Genomic DNA, 24261 nt, shown 5'->3' on the forward strand with positions numbered 1-24261 from the left:
GAGCGGCAGCAGAAGACACAAAGCACATAACAACATACTATGGTCAAGGTAATATTACTGTTGATAAATTTTATGAGCTTTCTTTATTGTAGGCCTTCCTCTAAACTACCATTTCACTCAGCGTGAATAAAATTATTATGACCTAGATTGTAGCAACTTATTCCCTGACATTACATACAGATTTTTATTAAATTCTCTTCTCTCTTTTCTTCCGACTCTGTGATATTATCGGATCTTATGTCATGATTTGTAGCGTAGACTGTAGTTCCTCGATCCCCGACTTTACAAACCGATTTTCATTAAAATCGGTCAACCCATTTTCTCGTGACTCGGCGCTGATACGGACTAACCAACAAAAATCAAAATTCATGAATATCTCTGTTATCACAGCCGGTACGGTAAATAGGTATAATAATTATCGAAAATTTAATACTATATAACTATATACTATAAAACTTACTATATAACTCACGTAGTATTTATCGATAGAACTACTAATAACATAAGAGAATTTAATTTTAAGCCTTCCTCTAAACTACCATTTCACTCAGCGTGAATAAAATTATTATGACCTAGATTGTAGCAACTTATTCCCTGACATTACATACAGATTTTTATTAAATTCTCTTCAGGCGTTTTCTCGTGATGCGCGTACAGACAGACAGACAGACAGACAGACAGACAGACAGACAGACAGACAGACAGACAGACAGACAGACAGACAGACAGACAGACAGACTTTATGGAAATTAAAAAGTGCATTTGCTTGTTACTGTAGACACGGCCGATACAGAAATACAATTATTTTAAAATTCTGAACAATTATTTTATTTATATTATTTATACATACTTATAGATTTAACTAAGTGGACACTGGTAAGTATGGCTTCTATATATATATATATTGGCTTTACGTCGCACCGACACAGATAGGTCTTATGGCGACGATGGGACAGGAAAGGCCTAAGAGTGGGAAGTAAGAAGCATTGGCCTTAATTAAGTTACAGCCCCAGCATTTGCCTGGTATGAAAATGGGAAACCACGGAAAACCATCTTCAGGGCTGCCGACAGTGGGGGTTCGAACCCACTATCTCCCGGATGCAAGCTCACAGTTGCGCGGCCCTAACCACGTGGCCAACTCGCCCGGTGGCTTCCTTCTTAACAAACTGTTAGTTCATTTTCAAATCGAGAAATAAGGAAGAAATTCGCAGAGAAATGAGAAAATACCTTATGTCTATATAATTACCCGAGTCCATACTAACGTAATGACTAATGACCGACCAGCGACAATGTCAGAAAGTGATCATGTACGTACACTTGGCGACTTCTGATATAGCGTCTCCCTTTCGTCACTGTCATAACCTTGTCTATAAAACAGGAAAGTAAGGCAACTACAAGCTTCAACTTCCAGCTCAAAGAAGTTTGTTGTCTGCAGCGTATCACTTGCCTGGAGTTGAAGTGGCAGTAGACAGTTTACCGTCCACAAACTTTCGTGTCAGAACCACATTTAGCAGTTTGGATAGATATAGAAGGATGGCTACGATAATAGCAGCTTGTTCCAACTCATCAGATTCTCGGCCGAGACATCTATTACTGCCTGTTATCGTTGTGGTAATTAATCATTTTCAAAGCTAGCGAGGAAAACGCTACAAAGCGGTAATTTAAAGCAGACCCTACACGGTCAGTAATACTGATCAGTAATACTGAGTCAATAATACTGACAGTACGCATCAATATTGTAGCGACCTTACACGATCATTATTACTGTCAATATTTTGGTCAGTACCAGTGACTAGCTTACCATTGCGGCATTCTCACTTTACAAATAAAGTCAATAACCGTCACTATGGTATGAGACTTATAACATGCAATTGCGGTATTCTATCAAAATGGATCGTAAAAGACGGGCAGTTTGCAGCTGTCATATTAGTACTGCACGAAACGCAGTTTTAAACGTAAACGATGGGTTAGGAAAAGAGAAGAGTATTCTCACATGAAGTGTTGAGGGAAACACAATATACCGAAGCAGAAGATTATCAGAACTATCTCCGAATGCGTGAGGGTACTTTTGCGAAATTACTACGAATGGTAGAGCTTTTGTAATAAGGCAAAATACAAACATGCGGTGCTGTTTATCGGTGGCAGAGAGATTAGCGGTGACAGTGAGGTATCTTGCAACTGGTATAAATTTTGAAGATTGGTAGAACCTTTTGTAATAAGGCAAAAGAAGATGGTTTTCCGTGGTTGCCCATTTTCACACCAGGCAAATGCTGGGGCTGTACCTTAATTAAGGCCATGGCCGCTTCCTTCCAACTCCTAGGCCTTTCCTATCCCATCGTCGCCATAAGACCTATCTGTGTCGGTGCGACGTAAAGCCCCTAGCAAAAAAAAAAAAAAAAGGCAAAATACAAACATGCGGTGCTGTTTATCGGTGGCAGAGAGATTAGCGGTGACAGTGAGGTATCTTACAACATTGGTATATATTTTGAAGATTTAAAGTTTTCCGCTATAATGTCACCAGTTTCCATCAATACAGCAGTTGTGGAAACATGTAAAGTATTTTGTTAAGTACGTTTATTCTGGCAGCGTTTCATATAGCTCGATAAACTTTTGCAATAGGCCTACTTGACGGTTCCACAAGCACCTCTACTTGGCCTTGGTGAGAAACGCATTTGTCGTCCACCGCTGCTCCGTTGATACTGACAGAAATAATGACAAGCGCACTCACACGGTCAGTATAACTGTCAGTATCCCCACCACTCTACAGTACTGACGCTCGCAGATCAGGAAATCCGGATCTGCTTCAGTACTGGCCTTCATTCCATCATTCCAGTCCACACGCGATCAGTATTACTGTCAATATTTTTCGGTACTGACAGTTTTATTGATCGTGTAGGGTCTGCTTAAGAGCTAACTCACCATGATCTCAAGTTTTTTTGTGGTGATCGCAGATTGATTTATATCTCTTCTCCTTCCGATTTGCCGAACTTCCATCATTCTTATCGGTTTATTTTTGCGACAAATTACAACTCAAACTACAATCATCCTAATGGCAATGAAAAATATAACAATATCAATTCAAATCGCGGTACAAGAATGACGGCTAAGCCCACAGCGCCATCGACATAGCATCTCAATCTTCTGGTCCATAATTAATGATCTCGACTAGCTTTAAAAGATTAATGTGAACAATCGAGATGTAAAATAGCAAACTGACCACGATAGCGCTTAAGAGTTGGAGGGTTTGATTATATTCATGGACTCATGTTTATGTTTGGATGCGTTTGTCGATCATGCCTGAAATACCCTACCGCGATTGGTCACTTTCAACTCGGACGGTATTTTTCTCATAGATTAGAGCCCCTTATTTCTCACGAAAATTCCAATTAATATCGGTGCACATTAGTATACAGTAGATTATCAAGAATAATAATACATGGAAAGTTTTCGACGACACTGCAATGGGATATGACTAAGATTAGGAAAGAAGCGGCTGTAATCTTAACTGAGGTATAACCTCTAGCCTTGTGTGAAAATAAGAAACCACAGAAAGAAAAAAAAACCTTGAGGGATATCGATACTGGAGTTTGAAGCCTCCTCACGATTGCGAGCTTATGACTACGTGACCCAAACTGCGCAGTAATTTGCTCGGTGAATATATCTTAATCAATCAATCAATCAATCAATCAATCAATCAATCAATCAATCAATCAATCAATCAATCAATCAAGCTTCCACAGAACTTTTAAACAAAAGGTATCAAGATTCCCTATTTGTTGTTTCCTAGCCTTTTCTTAAATGATTGCAAAGAAAGTGAAAATTTACTGAACAAGTCCCTCAGTAAGTTATTCCGATCCCTAACTCACCTTCCTATAAACGAATACTTGCCCCAATTTGTCCTCTTGAATTGCAACTTTATCTTCGTATTGCGATCTTTCCTACTTTTAAAGACACCACTCAAACTTATTCGCCTACTGATGTTCTCCCACGCCATCTCTCCACTGACAGCTCGGAACATACCACTTAGTCTTCCCAGTCCAAACTTTGCAACATTTTTGTAACGCTACTCTTTTGTCGAAATCGCCCAGAACAAATCGAGCTGCTTTTCTTTGGATTTTTTTCCAGTTCTTGAATCAAGTAATCCTGGCGAGGGTCCCATACACTGGAACCATACTCTAGTTGGGATCTTACCAGAGACTTATATGCCCTCTCCTTTACATCCTTACTACAACCCCTAAAAACCCTCATAACCATGTACAGAGATCTGTGCCCTTTATTTACAATCATATTTATGTGATTACCCCAATCAAGATCTTTCCTCATGTTAAGACCTAGGTATTTACAATGATCCCCAATAGGAACTTTCAAGCCATCAACGCAGTAATTAAAACTGAGATGACTTTTCCTATTTGTGAAACTCATAACCTGACTTTTAACCATTGTACCATTGCCTACTGTCCATCTCAACATTATCGAGGTCATTTTGCAGTTGCTCACAATCTTGTCATCTTTCATTCCAGCAACCCTCTCCACTATCATTTCATTTCATCAGTCAGAGATTAATCATTGCACCAGAAGAGTGCGACAAGCTTCGGCAGCCGGCACAATTCATATCCTCGCCGCAAGTTGGGCGCTTCATTCATCCCATCCCTGACCCGGTCATTGACTGGAAAACAGGTTGTAGGTGTACACTTTCACTCTGGATGTCTGTTCTAGAAAATCCCATTCTAGAGACAACGGCAACGAAGTATACATATGTTACCTAAATATTAATAATGGATTTTGAAAATCGTCATAATTGACCGGCCAGTTTATGATGGATTTGCAGGGGAGTCATCAGCTTCAAAACTGAAAAAAGGAAGGAGAGAAGTTCCAACTACTCAGTATTACTACTGGGGTATCAAAATCATAACAGGCCATCGGGTGGTGTTTAGTGCTGGTAATTGTTTTAAAATAAAGTACAACTAGGCAACCATCCCCCCAAGGTATCGGGCAAAGAATGGGAAGGTCATAACGAACCTAACACTACCTGTGCCGGGAAAGGAAGATTGAAGTTAGGAGCCTTGTTCAAGCAAGTGGAAGCACTGTAAGACTTAGCAGGAACCCTCATGACCTTTAAACATATCAGACAGTAACAACTCTACAATATGTACTCTTACATTTGAGACAACACTCACCTTACTCGCGTCTAAAGGGTTGTCGCTTAGATGTACTACAGAGCCAGGATGCGTCTTTCTGGATCTGAAAAAGATAAAAATTTATAATAGAACTTTCCTCTGCGACATAACAAGTAATGCAGACGGAAGAAGGAAAGCCTCTGTAGTTAAGTGTAGATCAAAATATTTCTCATCAGTTCAGCTGCTGTTGTACAGTTATAAATGTAGCACTTTGTAGACTAGAGACGAGATGTTTATCAGCGCCAGATACGGAGTGTAAGTCAATAACATCTAATTATTCTAGTGCCTGTACCAAAGTATGATTTTAAAATTGAACGGGAGCAAGGATTAGGAAATACATATAATTGCAAAACTGTCCTCATTTTCACTATAAGTTAGGTTATTTGTTATTTTAAGGGGAAAATCAATAGGGTTATCATCTCTTCACAAAATTAATCATCCGAGAAAGGGAAAAAGGTTAGAACCCCTTAAATCATGAGGGCCCCAACTTAGGATTAGGACAAAAAACACACAAAAAATAAGAAATTGAGATTCCCTAAGACTCTCAAACCTAACACCGTCGAGATAACGACAGAGAAGACTCGGTCTGAACCCCATGGTCACCACATCAACCTTACAAAATGTGTCCACTTCTGTGAGATAATTTAAGTTAAAACAACTATAATTTCACTTCTTGTTCATCGAAAAATAGAATGACGAGTTGTACTCATTGGAATAGAGAAGAATTTTCTTACAGATGAATTTTATTACAGAGCAATTTGGTCGTGCGGTTAGGGTCGCGTAGGTGCGAGCTTGCATTCAGAAAACTGTGGTTCCGAAGATGATTTGCCGTGGTTTTCCATTTTCACATCAGTTAAATGCTAGACTCTACCTTAACTAAGGCCACGGCCGCTTCCTTCTCCATTCTAGTCCTTTCCTATCTTTGGGTCGCCGATAACGTTCAATGTGATAGTGCGACGTTAAACCTCTAGCAAGATTATGATGATGAGTGATGACAATAATAATAATAATAATAATAACAATAATAATAATAATAATAATAATAATAATAATAATAATAATAATAATAACAGGCGTGGCAAAATTGGCAATCACAGAAAACAGAGGAAAGCCGACTAAATTCTACCACAATTACGAAACTGGTAGATAAAAACATAAAAAGGGTTAAGAAGGCACATGAAAACAAAACTCTCCTCCAAACTGATGAACAGTTTAGCAAAAAAACACGAGAAGCTTCCATAGAACTTTTAAGCAAAATGTATCCCTCCAATTTCGGGATGTAAATGGGGACATTACTCACAATAAGACAGAAAGTTGCAAGATAATAGCAGAATACTTTGAGAAAATCTTGAATTGTGAACCAGTCCTCGAAAAAATGGAATTAATCCCAAATAACTTAAAAAGCCATATAATTTCAGAACTATGAAAAAACAAAGCGTCTGCAGAAAACCAAACATTGGCCGAATTGTGGAGAAAAGCTTGACTAAAAAACATTTACATCCTTTCAATTTGTTTTGGATAAGATCTGGAAAGAAGAAGAAATACCCATGGAGTGGAAAACAGCTATCATCCACCCTGATCACAAGAAAGGCTTGAAAACAGACCCAAACAATTATAGAGGAATATCATTGCTGGATGTAGACTCATTGGATGAACGGTCAGCATTAAGGCCTTCGGTTCAGCGGATCCCGGGTTCGATTCCCCGCTGGGTCGAGGATTTTAATCGCGTCTGATTAATACTTCTGGCCCGGGGACTGGGTGTTTGTATTTCTCTCAATACTTTCCTCTTCATATTCGGAAAATACACTACACTACCAACCACCACAGAAACACGCAATAGTAAAAACATCCCTCCATATAGGATTGGCGTCGGGAAGGGCATCCGGCCTAAAACATGGCCAAAGCCACATGTTCAACACAGTTCGCACCCAAGACCCCACAGATGTGGAAAAAGCGGAGGAAGAGGAGGAAGAAGAAGAAGAATCATTGCTGGATATAACACACAGGAATTTTTCTAAAGTCCTTTTAAACAAGGCATAGCCACAATTGGACTCGCAACTTGGGGAATACCAGGGAGGTTTTAGAAAGGGTAGGTCATGCTCTGAACAAATACTAAACCTCAAATATTATGGAATACCAAAAATCTCGGGCAAAGTAATTTTCTTCATTGATTTCAAAAAGGCATATGATTCGACTGATAGAGAATCCCTTTTATCAGTCCTGAAAGAAATGAATTTCGATAAGGAAACAACTAATATCATAAAAGCGACTATCACATATACGTTTTCGAAAGTTGAATTCATGGGTGAACTATCAGCTTCCTTCGAAATAAGAATGGGAGTACGACAGAGGCATGGGCTCTTACCGTTGTTGTTTAACTCTGCGCTTGAGAAAGTAGTTAGAGAATGGAACAAAATATAAAGAGTAGAATTAGATTGGGTTGTAAAAAGAAGAACCTTAAAATCAATTGTATTGCCTTTTCAGATGATATGGCCTTGTTTGTGGAAACAATGGAGGAAGCAAGGGAGCAAATCCTTGAACTAGAGAAACAAGCAGCTAAAATATGTCTTCACATCTCCTTCGCAAAAAAAAACAAAATCATGACAAACAACAAACTCCTACATAAATACCTCAAAGTCCAAGAACAAAAGACTGAAATAGTAAAATAATTCAAATATCTCGGAGAATGGATTAGTTGGAATGCTGTGGAATGCAAAACAATGGAATGGGGTTAAAAGTCAGGTTGTGAGTTTCACAAATAGGAAAAACCCTCTCAGTTTTAATTACTGCGTTGATGGGGTGAAACTTTATTTTGGGGATCATTGTAAGTATCTAGGTGTTAATATAAGGAAAGATCTTCACTGGGGTAATCACACAAATGAGATTGTAAATAAAGGGTACAGATCTCTGCACATGGTTATGAGGGTGTTTAGGGGTTGTAGTAAGGATGTAAAGGAGACTGCATATAAGTCTCTGGTAAGACCCCAACTAGAGTATGGTTCCAGTGTATGGGACCCTCACCAGGATTACCTGATTCAAGAACTGGAAAAAATCCAAAGAAAAGCAGCTCGATTTGTTCTGGGTGATTTCCGACAAAAGAGTAGCGTTACAAAAATGTTGCAATGTTTGGGTTGGGAAGAATTGAGAGAAAGAAGAAGAGCTGCTCGACTAAGTGGTATGTTCCGAACTGTCAGTGGAGAGATGGCGTGGAATGACATTAGTAGACGAATAAGTTTGAATGGCGTTTATAAAAGTAGGAAAGATCACAATATGAAGATAAAGTTGGAATTCAAGAGGACAAACTGGGGCAAATATTCATTTATAGGAAGGGGAGTTAGAGATTGGAATAACTTACCAAGGGAGGTGTTCAATAAATTTCCAATTTCTTTGAAATCATTTCGGAAAAGGCTAGGAAAGCAACAGATAGGGAATCTGCCACCTGGGCGACTGCCCTAAATGCAGATCAGTATTGATTGATTGATTGATCCAGGAAAAATAAACATGAAATGACCTTCCAATTAACAAAAGACACATACAACAAGAAATCCCTTTCCTGGGGGTCCAAAATTAAACATTATCGAGCTCGATAGCTGCAGTCGCTTAAGTGCGGTCAGTATCCAGTATTCGGGAGATAGTAGGTTCGAACCCCACTGTCGGCAGCCCTGAAAATGGTTTTCCGTGGTTTCCCATTTTCACACCAGGCAAATGCTGGGGCTGTACCTTAATTAAGGCCACGGCCGCTTCCTTCCCACTCCTAGCTCTTCCCTGTCCCATCGTCGCCATAAGACCTATCCGTGTCGGTGCGACGTAAACTAGCAAAAAAAAAAAAAATTAAACATTATAAAACATTGCTTAAACTAGAAGCACTATACATCAAGAATGAAACACTCTAAAAGAAAATCAAGAACTCTCACATACTACGTGAAAAAGAGGGATACATTTGTATGGTGGTCTCACAATGAACTCCCAATAGATTAATCAAACAACTCTTTGACTTCTTCAGCAACCGCAAAACAAAACCCAACTGGTTTAAAGAATCTGAAAAAGACCTAGTAGAATTAAAAATGACAGAAAATTCACTATTCGATCGAACAGCTGAAGTAATAACTAAATACGAAAATATGAGGTTCCAAGACAAATCTACATAAAAAGCCAAACCTATTATCTCGGAAGACGACAGGAAACGAAGATCAGAAAGAATGAAGAAATACTGGGCATTAAGAAAAGAACAACACACAGAGAAATGATTGAAAAAACCTACCCAAAGAGGGTGAAACGAAAGAATAATAATAATAACAAACCCCATGGCACGACATCCCTTGAAGGGCTGTGGCATACCAAGCGACCGCTTCTCAGCCCGAAGGCCTGCAGATTACGAGGTGTCGTGTGGTCAGCACGACGAATCCTCTCAGCCGTTATTCTTGACTTTCTACACCGGGGCCGCTATCTCACCGTCAGATAGCTCCTCAATTCTAATTACATAGGCTGAGTGGACCACGAACCAGCCCTCAGATCCAGGTAAAAGTCCCTGACCTGGCCGGGAATCGAACCCGGGGCCTCCGGGTAAGAGGCAGGCACCCTACCTCTACACCACGGGGCCGTCTAATAATAATAATAATAATAATAATAATAATAATAATAATAATAATAATAATAATAATAATAATAATAATAATAATAATTGCTCATCTGGTGTCCACGTTTCCCTACCAACGAAGTGTTTTGAAATATTGTGAATTCAATGTTGTGTTGATTTCTGGAATTATGTTTATCACAACAGAGGAGAAGGTATTTATCGTGTAACATTATTTCCGGTCATACGGAGTGGGCGTCAGAATGGGCCGAGTTTGCTTCACGATAAAGAACAGTATGAGGAGCATTTTTTTAAAAATCTGCTTTACGTCGCACTCACACAGATAGATCTTATGGCGACGATGGGATAGTAAAGGCCTCGGAGTGGGAAGGAAGCGGCCGTAGCCTTAATTGAGGTACACCCCAGCCTGGTGTGAAAATGTTAAATCACGGAATCATCTTCAGGGCTGTCGACAGTAGGGTTCGAACCCGGATACAAGCTCACAGGTGTGCGCTCCTAACCGCAAGGCCAACTCGCCCGGTGAGCAATTTAGTAAGGAGGCACCAAGTAACATAACAACGTAAGATGTCGTTGTCAAATTCTGTTATACGGGATCAGTCATATGCCAACGAATGGAGACAGCAGGGCGTCCAATGAACCGTCGCCACAAGCGAAAATCATGGGTGGCTTCTTTTTTTAAATACAATTTTCTTTACGTCGTACCGACACATATGTCTTCAGGCAACTATGGGGAAAGAAGCGGCTGTGGTCTTAATTAAGGATTAAGGTACAGCTCCAGCACTGGTGTAAAAATGGGAAACCACGGAAAAACAGGGCTGCCGACATTGGGGTTGGAACCCACTATCTCCCGAATGAAAGCTGGCAGCTACGTGATCCAAATCGCGCGACCACTCGCTCGGTGGAGGACTTCTCCAACAGCTGTTACGTGTCCGGTTATTTAATATTCGGCCCTTATTTCGTCGAGGATGCTGCACAGAATCTAAATACAGTGCACCGGGTAATCTGCAAAGATCTCATTATTATCATATTCGTACAGGATATGCGCCGTTTATGTCGCGTCGGAAACTTAACCCCTCCAACGACAATGGATGCAGCAAGATGTAACTACAGCCCTCACTAGGGGGGGCGAGTCACTTACCCTTCTGCAACGACACTTTGGAGATCGCCTAATTTCTCGTGGAACATCATTCCCGTACCCTTTTTACTCCTATGAATCCATGGCCCCAAATGCGTACGTATGAGGCATGTTAAAGGAATTTCCGATTTACGCGAGAAGATAACGCCGTTTTTGTGTGTGTGTGTGTGTGTGTGTGTGTGTGTGTGTGTGTGTGTGTGTGTGTGTGTGTGTGTGTGTGTGTGTGTGTGTGTGTGTGTCCTCACGGCAACCTTTATTCATCAACATGTTCAATAATCGCCAGAGCGAGCTAGAAAGCTAGCTCGTTGGTACCATCGCAATTAAATAACATTTCAGTGTCGTTTGTTTTGTCGCATACGGTACGTTTAATGCTTCTATGATTACTACTGTAAATTCGAGACATCGGGATGCCAAAATACGGTCCCATCTTCATTGTACGAATCATATTTTAAAACGGGTATCTGACATTTAAGCAGATTTAATTGCTAAATGATAAATATATCTTGGTCCTTCTGCATGAAAGGCTAAAAGATAGACAGAAGCCTAGGTCCTGTTCCATGGCTGAATTGTCAGTGCAGCGGCCTTCGGTGCACAGGGTCTCAGGTTCGATTCCCCGCCGGGTCGAGGATTTTAATCAGGTCCCTATGGTTGATTTCTCTAGCTCGGGGCTGGGTGTTTTCTGATCGTTTTAATACGCATCTTCATTTATATGCAACGTATCATACTACAAACCATACCGGGCGAGTTGGCCGTGCGGTTAAGGGCGCGCGGTTGTCTTGCATACGGGAGATGGTGGGTTCGAACCCTACTGACGGCAGCCCTGAATATGGTGTTCCGTGGTTTCTCATTTTCTCACCAGGAAACCTTAATTAAGGCCATGGCCTCTTCCTTCCTAGTGCTAGGATTTTCCTATCCCATCGTCGCCATAAGACCTATCTGGATCGGTGTGACGCAAAACAAATTGTAAAAAGAAATGTGGAGGATAACTGGAGAAGAAGTCAGAAAGGACGAAGATGATAATAATGTTACTGGTCTTAAGTCCAACGAATTACTTTTACGATTTTCGAAGACGCCGAGGTGCATGCATTTTGTCCCGCAGTATCTTTTACGCGCAGACTGAACCGAGATCGAACCGGCTAACTTGAGCCCAGAAGGCCAGAGTTCTACCGCCTGAGCTACTCAGTCCGGCCAGGAAAGAAGAAACGTAACAGTTAGACCGAAATGATGGCCATAACCTGCCGACTAATTTATTTCCATATATAGCCTACAGATCTGATTTCCTTGATAAGAAAAATGTGTTATAATGTGAGCTTTGTTCTACAATGCTACAGTTATATGTGGAATTCATAGCTGTTCTTTTAAATCTGTTGTTCGCACTTCCTGTAGCACCTTCGTTGATACTTTTCCTTCACACCTTCTATGCAAACGCGAACGCGCTGAGATGCTCACTGGTTAAAGAGTGTCATCTGTCTTGTGGCGTCACGGCCGCCATCAATCAGCTGGGAGGAGACAGGCGCGTCCAACTCACGGCAGATTTAGCAAAGGGAAGATAATTCATACTCTATCTCGTCCCTCAGAACGCATAGGCTACGCAGCCCTATTCAATATATCACGGAGCTCCGCCGGATAGCTGTCTCCGATCGTTAACGCATTAGTCAACCTCACACTAAAACGAGATAAAGTATCAGTTCTTACCATCATTTTGGTACAATACATAACGCAGATAACTTGTGCAGTTCAGAGGCATTCATTTCGCCCTCTTACTGTATTGTGCTCCGAATGGCCTTCTTTTATTGACTCATTTCAAAAACTTGCTTCAAATGAAGATTTTTAACACGAAATACATATTTTAAATAAACTAAATCATTTTTATAAAATAATAAAATCACTGTTACCAGTCACTTTTTAAGTTTTATTGAATAATTCACTTCACACGCGTTTCACATAAAATAGAAAAACAATATCTGTCATCAGGAAAATGCTGGGGCTGTACCTCAATTAAGGCCACGGCCGCTTCCTTCCCAGTCCTAGGCCTTTCCTATCCCATCATCGCCATAAGACCTATCTGTGTCGGTGCGCCGTAAAACAAATTGTAAAAAGAAAGAAGGAATATAACTGGAGAAGAAGTCAGAAGGGCGAAGATGATAAGAATGTCACTGGTTTTAAGTCCAATGAACTACTTTTACGGTTTTCGAAAACGCCGAGACGATGAAGTGCAGTCTCCGAAACGAGTTGTGATGATTTATTATTTTATAAAGAGTTATTTCACAGAGACGGACAAGATCTACCTCAAAACAGGGTTATGTTTAAAATATAAAATCATAATTCAATAATATTTTGAAACAATGCCGGTAATTGGCATTTTTCAAAAATGCAGACAACTAACATCTTCTGAAAAGGAAACTAATTGGGTACATTGAAAAAAAAATACACAATGTTATACATTTCTTAAAATCGCTACAATTGATTTTCGAAAAAGTATGTTTTTAAAAAGATCAAAATAATATATTCAAAACTGAGCAACTGAAATGGCAAAATCAACTTTACTATGATCGTTGTCACTCTAACTATGTGTCATGGTAAAATATCGACATGATAAACATATGCATTTACCGTTATTACAGTCAATACAACAATGATAATGGTATTTACAATGAATAAGTCTGGTGTACACACCCAACGTGGTACATCTGATCGTGATGGTATGTTTACACACTGTAACTCCTATGGATGGATTTTATTCCCATCATTCGATAGCAAATTTATCGCAAGTGGTCAACGGAGTGGAAAACATCTCAGCTTTACGAAGTAGAACTTATGCTATGGTACAACCCAACATCCCTTTCAAACCATGGTTTCTCAAGCTCCACTGACCACTAATTCGAATAAGGTTGCATCGTGGTTAATACCCTTCACATCTTCATCATATACGAAAGTTTTGAATTCACTGCGCTGTCGATGACAGTATGAAGATGACGGCGATCTCAACCCTATCCGATTTAAGTGTAGTCGACATGATGCTTCTCGATACTTCATTTTATCTGAACTGCAACAGCTACTAGTGCCGTTTCCAAACAGTGCTGTATCAGTGTTACAAGGACAAAACAATTCAGTACTTAATGATGTGATGGATTTTTTGTAGACCGCTGATTTGAGAATCTCATTTTTTTTCACTGCATTGTTACCAGCGGCTGGTTTATCCTCCCTCTCTCCTCCAAAAATTTTAATGCAATTATACTTGTTATGTACTTGTTGAACGTAGGAGTTGTAAGTGCTTTGTGCTGCCAACTCATACTTGTTTATATTTATTACTGCATTTCGTATCAATTGCACATATATGACGACCAAATGTTTTCAAATAAAGGTCAAGAAATGACAATAAAAATACAAAACTAGTCAGTGAATGCGCCAAGCAAATAGAAATATACTTCAGGTTATACAAATGATCAGGTCAAACGAATTGAATCTATTTTCGAATAATTCGATACAGTTTTAATATTTAGAATTATGTTTAAAAATAGCGTCATTATTTTTATTTAAAGTACTATGTGGTACATTCGTGGCAACATACGTAAGTGCCGAAGCAGCATTACCACGTTCTCAAAATCAAGCGTTCTTAAAATACATACATTTTTCAATTTTATGCGGAGTCAAATTAAGAACTTTTAATATTGTACTGTACAGTACAACCTCTTTTGAGTGCAGTAGTTACATGTACGACAGTCATTTTTTAAATATGTTATATAATATTTCACTTTTCACTTATTACCATCCTAATAAAATCGACGATAACTCGTAACTATTTCTAACATTTCGCATTATCGTTTCATTTTCTCGTTGAAAATGTTATGCACAGCATTTCGGAACGCACGATGCATACATCCAACCTCGTTCGTGAGCACCCACAGACTTACAGACTGCGCTGTGCAAACGCAAGGACGCCTAGTCAGTTGTGTCTTCCTTCAGCGGGTGGCTGCATGGTTTGGGTCACGTAGCTGTGAGATTATTTTCGGGATATAATGGGTTCGAACCCCATTGTCGACAGCCCTGAAGAGAGTTTTCGCTGGTTTCCCATTTTCACACCAGGGCCTGTACCGTAATTAAGGCTGTGGTTGCTACCTTCCCACTCCTTTTCTTCGCTTTAATAATGGGGAATATTGGGTCATCAAATCGGAGAGTTGGTTCCGTTTCGTCACTAATAAACAAACAATGACTCACAACGAAGTCGGAAGTTGGTAGAAACAATAAAAAATAAAAAAAGTTGCCAACACTGCACTTTGCAATAATCAATGTTTGATCCGTCCGGCTTCGCGGAGTAGGCTACTAACGATTTGAACGAACATCTCATTTTTTACGTTGTAAAGAAATGGGAGAAAACTAGATTTTAACGTCAGCGCTGTCGATTTTAAGTAAACACGTATGTAATGCATCAACAAACTCAAAAACAGTTTTCAAAAAGTGAGCTACACTCGATTTGAAACGATATCAGATGATGATGATGATGCTTGTTGTTTATAGGAGCCTAACATCTAGGTCATCGGCCCCTAATAGTACGAAATGGGATGAAATAAAATGACAAATGACCATTCATAGCAGGGACAGGCTGCATAAGGAATGGCATTACTAGCATCGCTCATACCTCAGTCACTTTCATGTTGTCAAAGCCAAGGATAAAGCTGAGACAGATCAATGAAAGTAACAATATTGATCTAGCCCACACCAGAAAACATAGTGCACTGTAAACACTACGTCCCGCCAGCAAAGGCATGGATGGATGGATATGAATTTAAAAAGATCAGTGGAACCGACCCACAGTGCCTCACATGCAACAGAAGCTGGTGTAGAACAATAGCATTACTGTCGCACATGTATTACAGACCAACGCTGTTTCGCACATTGCGGCGCCATTTACAGGCAACGCAAACCTATGGGTTCATCACATAAGGGTACGAATCACAGGGACTTGTACTATACCGTGGTGTTCCTCATATAGTTGGTACTAATCATAGGCAAGCCAGAACCATGGGTTCCCTCATCCCATGGTGTCGCTCATATAGTGCTACTAATCACAGGTACTGTAAAAGCCGACGCACTCTCGTTTGCTACTAATCACAAAACTGTTTGCTACCCAACATAGTCGTTCTACGCGCAAGTAAAAGCGACCCATGGTGTTCCCCACGTGGTGGTACTAATCACAAGTAGTTTCATGGTTCTAATTTGATCATCCCTTGATCGCCCCTTTTAGTCACCTCTTATGGCAGGCAGGGGATACCGTGGGTGAATTCTTCGTCTACATCTCCCACCCACAGGGGGTGAAACGTCCGACTCGTTTGCTGAATGGTCAGCGTACTGGCCTTCGGTTCAGAGGGTCCCGGGTTCGATTCCCGGCCGGGTCGGGGATTTTAACCTTCATTGGTTAGTTCCAATGGCTTGGGGGCTGGGTGTTTGTGCTGTCCCCAACATCCCTGCAACTCTCACACCACACATAACACTATCCTCCACCACAATAACACGCAGTTACCTACACATGGCAGATGCCGCCCACCCCTCATCGGAGGGTCTGCCTTACAAGGGTTACACTCGGGTAGAAATAGCCACACGAAATTATTTATTATTATTATTATTATTATTATTATTATTATTATTATTATTATTATTATAGGGGGTGAACTGATATTCCTCATGGTCAAATTTGCCACTCTCAGTGCCGATAGCCGATCCCTCGTGAAGGTGGACAAATAAATTGGGTTAGTACTTACAAGGATTGGTATGATTACTTTGCAGTCTTGAGTACAGGATTTAGACACAGTTGAAGTCCGGCACGAGCAGTAATTAGATTGTCGACATCAATCCTCAAGCGAGGCTTAAGTTTTAATGACGTTTCAACTACGAGTCAGCTTGGATGGGGACGTCGTATACAGTCTGTTCCACTCTCATGGAGAGAATTGTGTTTGTGGAGGTTACCTAGTTTGAGTTAAAATTACGATTCCTTGATAAAATATTGATTATGAGGTTACTCTTTTCAATTAAGCAATCAGGACATTACGTTGCTGACCATTAAAAAAATAAACCCATGGCGCATATATGCCATTAAGGTTCTTGGCCTGCCAAGACGACTGCTGCCCAGCCAGACAGCCTGCAGATATTCGCCTGTCATGGGGTCAGAACGGTGACATCCTCAGCCGTATTATTGGGCTTTTAACCGGCTCCGCTGCCTCTTGTATCAACAGCTCCCCGGTTGGTCTCACAAGGCTGAGCGATCCCCGTTCCAGTCCTTGGCTGGACTGGCCGGCAAACAAACCCGGAGCCTCCTAGTAAGAAGGCGCGCTACCCTAACACCATGACCATCAGGTCTATGTATTAATTATGAATGAGAAATATGCCTGTTACGCAGTATTAGGGCAGAGTTTGTACTAAATAAATGCACGTATTGGAAAGGAAGGCGACGCTTCAGAAAATAAATCCTGAGCCGCGGATGCTAAAATCAGAATCGAAATCATTGAAGGTGAACTCAGTAACGTGAGCCTGAGCAGGCTTAACGGACATATCAAGATACAGAGAGGAAGAGCGGCACAGTTTGTAGCACCTTTGCAGAGTATTTGTCATGGTCCGTACCTACATAACAAAATATCCCGTCGATTGAATGCCTTATTTTGACGTTAGTTTAGCGTCTGCGGACATGCTCGCAGGGCGAGAACTGAACTGCTGAATGTGTCGATCGGAATCATACCTTCATGAGCATTCATACCCCACCCGAGGGCTTCACACACTGTGCGACATGAGACTAGTATTGCTTGATTTCACTTTTTAGTCAACCTGTGTTCTCTTCCAAGGTTGATGGTACCAGGCTTGTGAAGTATTGGTGGCTAACTGGTTAGCACGCTGACATTTGGTCCGAGGGATCCTGAGTTCGATTCCCGCCCCGGTCGGTAATTTTAACCTTCACTGGTTATTTCCTCTGGCTCGAGGGCTAGGTGATTGTGCTATCTTAGCATTAGATTTCACCTAGACTAATAGACGCCCAGGTCACCCACAGGCGTCAACTCGAAATACGTCCACCAGGCCTCTCCGGAGGCTGCACGCCATTATATTTTCCTACTTTCATCTTCCATTTCACTACCAGAAATCATGACTCCTCTTACAAGGGGCTGATAACCTATTGAAGAAACAACCACCATTGCTAATATTCTTAGAACGGGCGAGTAGGCCGTGCGGTTAGGGGCGCGCAGCTGTGAGCTTGCATTCAAGAGATAATGGGTTCGAGCCCCACTGTCGGCAGCCCTGAAGATGGTTTTCCGTGGGTTCCCTTAATTCCTTCCTTCCCACTCCTAGACCCTGCCTATCTTATCGTCGCAATAAGGCCTATCTGTGTCGGCGCGACGTAAAACAAACTGTAAAAAAAAGTGATGTAGTAATTAGATATGGAACGTTAAATTGTCTAATATTTTAAAATAAATTGTGGTTCTGATTACTACATTATTATATCACAGACCTTTACTACAGACTACTATGCCTTTTAGCGTCCAGTCTACAAACCTCTGTGAATTAAAGAAGAGTCTCCACAATCCTCTATTTGCAACGAGCACTGTAGTTATCTCTTATCTTAATATCTTTAAAATATTGTTAAAACTCAGTCTAATCATTGTCACCTTGATGTCACTCTGCCTGTCTTACCCTCCATGGCCGAGTCCATTATTCTCCTCGGTAACCTATCCTCCTCCATTGGCCTCACATGACTACACCACTGAAACCTGTTTATACTTACAGCTTGATCCATTGAGTTCTTTCCTAACTTAGCCTATATCTCGTCATTTCGAGTACACTCCTGCCATTATTCTCATCTGTTTATCAGCATTATTCTCGCAACCTTCATGTCTGTTATCTCCAAAATATGAATAAGATATACTGAGTCCATTCAGATTTCACTCCCATACAGTAAAGTCGGTCTGAAAACAGAGTGATGTAAAGATAATTTCCTTTGAGACCTCACTTCTTATTACAGGATACCACTGATGGTAGCAGGGAGCTCGCGGCCACTTACTATACTACCATCCTGGTAGAACACATCCTGAATACTTGAAATGATTTACCTGTTCAAGTTTTGTATTTCCTATCTGGCAATCAATCCCCGTAAGTTCCTTCCCACTTTTGCCTCGGAAGAACTAATACTTATATCATCCTCACTGCACCTCTTTTTTAAGTTCCAATGTGTTAAATTGCAAGCTTTCAACACAGTCTGCCATTAATACCAACTCGTGGGCACAGGCCAAACTGTTTACTACATTTCCACATAACTGAATCCCTCCCTGCCATTTTATACCTTTCAATACACGATTCGTGTAAAACTATGAAAAATAAGGGTGAAAAATTACAGCCTTTCTAACCCGTATAACGTACTTCAAACCAAGAATTCTTTTGCTGTCCTTTCCAAAATCTGAATTTGATAAGGATTCTTAAATGCAATATTCATCAGTTACATTATATTTCTATTACTAGACTACCGAGTATTAATTTGAATAACTTTCACAGTTTCTGTCTCCAAGGTGGAGAACTTGACGGAGAATATTCTCCAAAATAGTCAGCACAAGTGGAATGTAGCATTATCATTTTGGGTATAATTTACAAGCGAAATAAATACATTCGAATGATATATACCGTATAACCTTCATATTTTGGTTTGAAAACAAGAAAGAAAGAAACGAAGAAATATCAGGATTTCGTAGGAAAGATAAATTATTTTCCGAGATCTCCAGTTTCACATATCATATTAAGCGCAGAACATGTTCTTAAAAATCCCCATTTTAATTTTCTTTGCATGGCTATTGGTTCAAACAAATCATCGAAAGGCAAAACTTTTCGCACTGAAATAAACCTTAAGCTGTTAAATTGTATATGCCACTTCAAATCGTATTTCTGTGTTTCAATAATTAACATTTTATCATTTAGGATTAGCAAAAGAGCCGCTGCGTGGTGTACGGGTAGCGTGCCTGTCTCTTTCCCAGAGGCCCTAGGTTCGATTCCCGGCCAGGTCAGGGATTTTTACCTGGAGCTGAGGGCTGGTTCGAGGTCCACTCAGCCATCTAACGGTGAGATGGCGGCCCCGGTCTAGAAAGCCAAGAATAACGGCCGAGAGAATTTGTTGTGCCGACCACACGACACCTTGTAATCTCCAGGCCTTCGGGCTGAGCAGCGGTCGCTTTGTAGTCCATAGCCTTTCGGAGTTGTTGCGCCATGAGGTCTGGTTTGGTTTGGTTTCGTTTGGTTTAGCAAAAGAATCTTAGCAACGGGCATAGCATAACAGGAACAGAAAGAAACTACCTACTATTATACTCTTATAGAAAATCTTTAGGGCGAATGCAATTTTAATCCGAAGAACAAGAACATTTACTTAATACTTGGGAAGATAAGTTTTCAATTTTGATGATACGCCTTGTTAGGTCACAGGCTCGGAGCTCTGGGAAATCCTAATTGGCCCGCGTTCAATTACAACCCTTCTAGCTCATGCAATTCACGTCTCAAAACTTTCGTCTCTTTTCTCCACTGCAATCAAGTTTTCATTAAATCAATCCATTTTCAACGTCTGTACTTTCTTTTCCTCCCCTCTGCAATATCCAAAAGCAATTTGTACTCTTTCTTGTCGTCTGTGTAATGTTCTGTGAGTCGTGTTTTGTTTCTTTCGGACTGACGAGATAGGGATGTGCGTATCAAAGATAATTAAATACAGCATTCCTAAAGCAGAGCAGAATACAAAGAAGAACTAAAACAGCCAATGTTAGGAACATAAATACATACATATATGCATAAGCTGTTCTTTATAGACTGTACCGCCTTTCAGCATTCAAATTAGCTGGTTCGAACCCGGCTCAGCTCAGTGGTATTTGAAGGTGTTAAAATACGCCACCGCCGTGTCCATAAATTTAACGGAATGCAAATAATTAAGCGCTTCCACAATTCTCTATTTCCAACTAGCATCGTGGCTTCGTTAAGTTCTACATCTCTTATCATTAAATAATTAAAAACGGCGTTAGCCATCGTCCCTTTGGTCTCCCTCTATTTCTCTTTCCCTCAATGACTGAGTCCTTTATTTTCCTACGTAACCTATCCTTTTCAATTCGCCTCGCATGACTCCACCACTGGAGCTGGTTTATACGTAAAGCTTCATCCAAGAATTTATTCCTTTACCCACCGAGTTGGCCGTACGATTAGCGTCGTGCAGCTTTGAGCTTGAATTCGGGAGATTGTGGATTCGAATCGCACCGTCGGCAGTCCTGAAGATGGTTTTCCGTAGTTTCCAATTTTCACACAAGACAAATAGTGGGTCTGTACCTTAATTAAGGCCACGGCCGCTAATTTAAGCCCTTTACCCTCCTCCTGTCACCGAAAACCTTCTGTGTGTTAGTGCAACGTTAAACAAGTAGCAACTTACCCTCTGTCTCCTCATCTCGAGTAACATCCTGCCACTGTTCCCAGTTGTTTGCACCACCAAATAATAATAATAATAATAATAATAATAATAATAATAATAATAATAATAATAATAATAATAATAATAATAATAATAATAATAATAATAATAACTTAATACTTGTCCCACTCACTACTTTTACGGCTTTCAGAGCCGCCGAGGTGCCGCAATTTTTCCCCTCAGGAGTTCTTTTACGTGCCAGTAAGTCTACCGACACAAGGTGGTGGTAGTGTTGGTGATTATTTTTTGAAGAGGAAGTACAACTAGGCAACCATCCTCTACATAACACTAATCAGAACGAAAAAATGGTAGGGGTCCGACACTTCGAGTAATGAAGGTATAGGGCAAAGAAAGACAAGGGCCACGAACGGCGTGAAAATGAAAGACTCCATAGGATTCGCAAACGTAATACGGTCGGGGTCGGAAGAGAACACGAGTTGACCAAGGAAGGTCGGACAGGATAGATGAAAATGAGGAGCCTGGCACAAGTAAGTGGAAGCAATGCCGGGACTCAGCTAACGGTCCCGTGGTCACCAAACCACGCTCTACCTGGGGCCCCTTTTAGTCGCCTCTTAGGACAGGCACGGGTTACCGTGGCTGTTATTCTACCACTCCCACCTACAGGGGGTACTGATACAAAGCTGGCGTATTTGCACACTTTCAAACGCCACCGGACTGAGCGATCGAACCCGTCAACTTGAACTCAGAAGGCCAGCGCTCTACCGCCTGAGATAGCCGAGCTTCACCCTTTGAAACCTAGTGTCCATTATCATGCCAAAAGCATTCTGTTCCTTTCCTAACGCTTCACCGTAGTTCACAGCTTTGGGAACGGTTTGTACATATGCATGGACTTCTTATAAATTGACTTGGTTGTGTCGTAATAAGCAAACAACAGCTTGCAAGTCTCACAAGTAATATACTACGTGAGGTAATCCCAATCTTCTCGATTTTATGGGTTACATATGTTATAAAATATACTCGCTTGCAAAATAATTGCACACCATGAAGGAGACTTCGCAGTGGAAACAGGCAGGGGACGTTGTAGTATAAAGAAAACATTAAAATACCACACCAAGCATTTATTGCAGGGATAATAAACACTTTCAGGATGCTCTTAGTACGGTGCTGGATCAGACCCTCCAAATATTACGCAGTTACCGGAGGCTGAAGTTGGTCCGAAATTTCAGGGCTTGTTCTGGCGCTGGTGTGTTGTTTTTTCGCATACATCAAAATCCAACACCACCCCCATTACTCAGCGTCCCAGTCCCACCCCCATCACAACCGAACCCAAGACCCACCACAACCACCCCCACCCCACACACCCCAGACACAACCACCCTTCTACACCTACTAATACTGAACCTGCTTTCCAACCAAACCAGTCTACAAATCCCCATACCCACACCCCCTGACCCTCACATCCAACCAAGTATAAATCCCGCCAAGCCCAACAAGATCAACGAAAAGTGCTCACTTCCTACAAAAGCCAGTTCCCATGAAGACAATTCCAGCCTTCTAGCCTTGTACCAACCCCACAAACAGATCAAAATCACAACAACCTGCTCAAAAACCACAATTATTTTCCGCTAAACCCACAAAACAATAAATCAAAAAATCTCATAACCGAAGCACTGGAAACCAACATGACGCCGAGACGGGACGCCCACAAAGCTGCAAATTACATGTTGTACGTTTCTTTCAAAATCGACAGTGCCAATAACAGCCGGCACACGAGAACTAATAATGTTCTCGTGTAAAAACAGCGGCAGTGCGAAACCGGTACTGGGACTCAATTTAAAATTACTGCTCAATTTGGTGGTTGTGTTGTTTATAGGCATTTGTTATTGTTGTTTTTGGTACTATGGCACTAGTTTGTAAACTCTCTAAATTGCTTTCGATTGCTGTAAGCATTTCAGTTCGCTATTTCTCTATTATTCCTAGATTCTGACATCGCCCTCTACTATGACTGCGCTAATACGCCTTCCCAATACAGCGATATGAGCGATATGGGCCTAGTTCCCATTTTAACCGCAGAGCGCTGTTTTGCTGGCATTCAAACACGATTGTTCATTACAGCACATGTAAAGTAATTTTTATATATCTGTTTAAATAGACTATTTACCCAATCACTTGGTGAACATTTTTAAATCACACCTTACAGTGAAGAGCGTGTCTCTCCGCAGCGGATAAAGCCGTACAAAATAACGTTAACAGTAGCATAGGAAAGAAATACACATACCTCTCTGTCTAGGAGCTACATAAGCAATACCCTTCTGTTTAAGACCGGGCAAGTTGGCCGTGCGGTTAGGATCACGCAGCTGTGAGCTTGCATCCGGGAGATAGTGGGTTCGAACTCCACTGTCGGTAGCCCTAAAGATGGTTTTCCGTGGTTTTCCATTTTCACACCAGGCAGATGCTGGGGCTGTACCTGAATTAAGGCCACGGCCGCTTCCTTCCCACTAATAGGCCTTGCCTATGTCATCGTCGCCATAAGACCTCTATGAGTCGGTGCGACGTAAAGCAAATAGCAAATAGAAAGAAAAATAATCTGTTTAAGGTTTTTGAGTTCAAATATTTCGGTCATTCAAAGATCTTTGTTGTTGATGTGGCTATGTTATTTAAGAATACAGGAATAGCACACTCGCAAATAACTTCTTTCATTAACTGTGAATGTGCGATTTCAGAACAACTGAAGTGAGGAGAATCCCGCAAACCGGCAATAAATAGTCACACCTAGACGCACCAGGACTTTTATGCACAAGCGGTTGTGCTCTCGATACAAAATCATGAATAACTTTCAAAATCTACAGGAGCAAATAAGATGGGTACTGCAGCCTGCTGTTTTCATCTCTTATATAAATCAGGTCCATTAGCACTGATGAACATCTTG

General features: G+C 41.0%; 1 protein-coding gene across 2 annotated transcripts in view; it reads right to left on the reverse strand.

Annotated features, from left to right (window-relative positions):
- The window catches only part of Tomosyn (syntaxin-binding protein tomosyn), a 1160105-nt gene that overhangs the window by 438913 nt on the left and 696931 nt on the right, over positions 1-24261 (reverse strand). For both annotated transcript variants that reach the window (XM_067137527.2, XM_067137528.2), the window contains exon 4: positions 5178-5241. In XM_067137527.2, the coding sequence (XP_066993628.2) occupies positions 5178-5241 (64 nt within the window). The remainder of the gene's footprint in view (positions 1-5177; positions 5242-24261) is intronic.

This window comes from Anabrus simplex, chromosome 1, assembly GCF_040414725.1.
Source record: "Anabrus simplex isolate iqAnaSimp1 chromosome 1, ASM4041472v1, whole genome shotgun sequence".
Classification (NCBI taxonomy): Eukaryota; Metazoa; Arthropoda; class Insecta; order Orthoptera; family Tettigoniidae; genus Anabrus; species Anabrus simplex.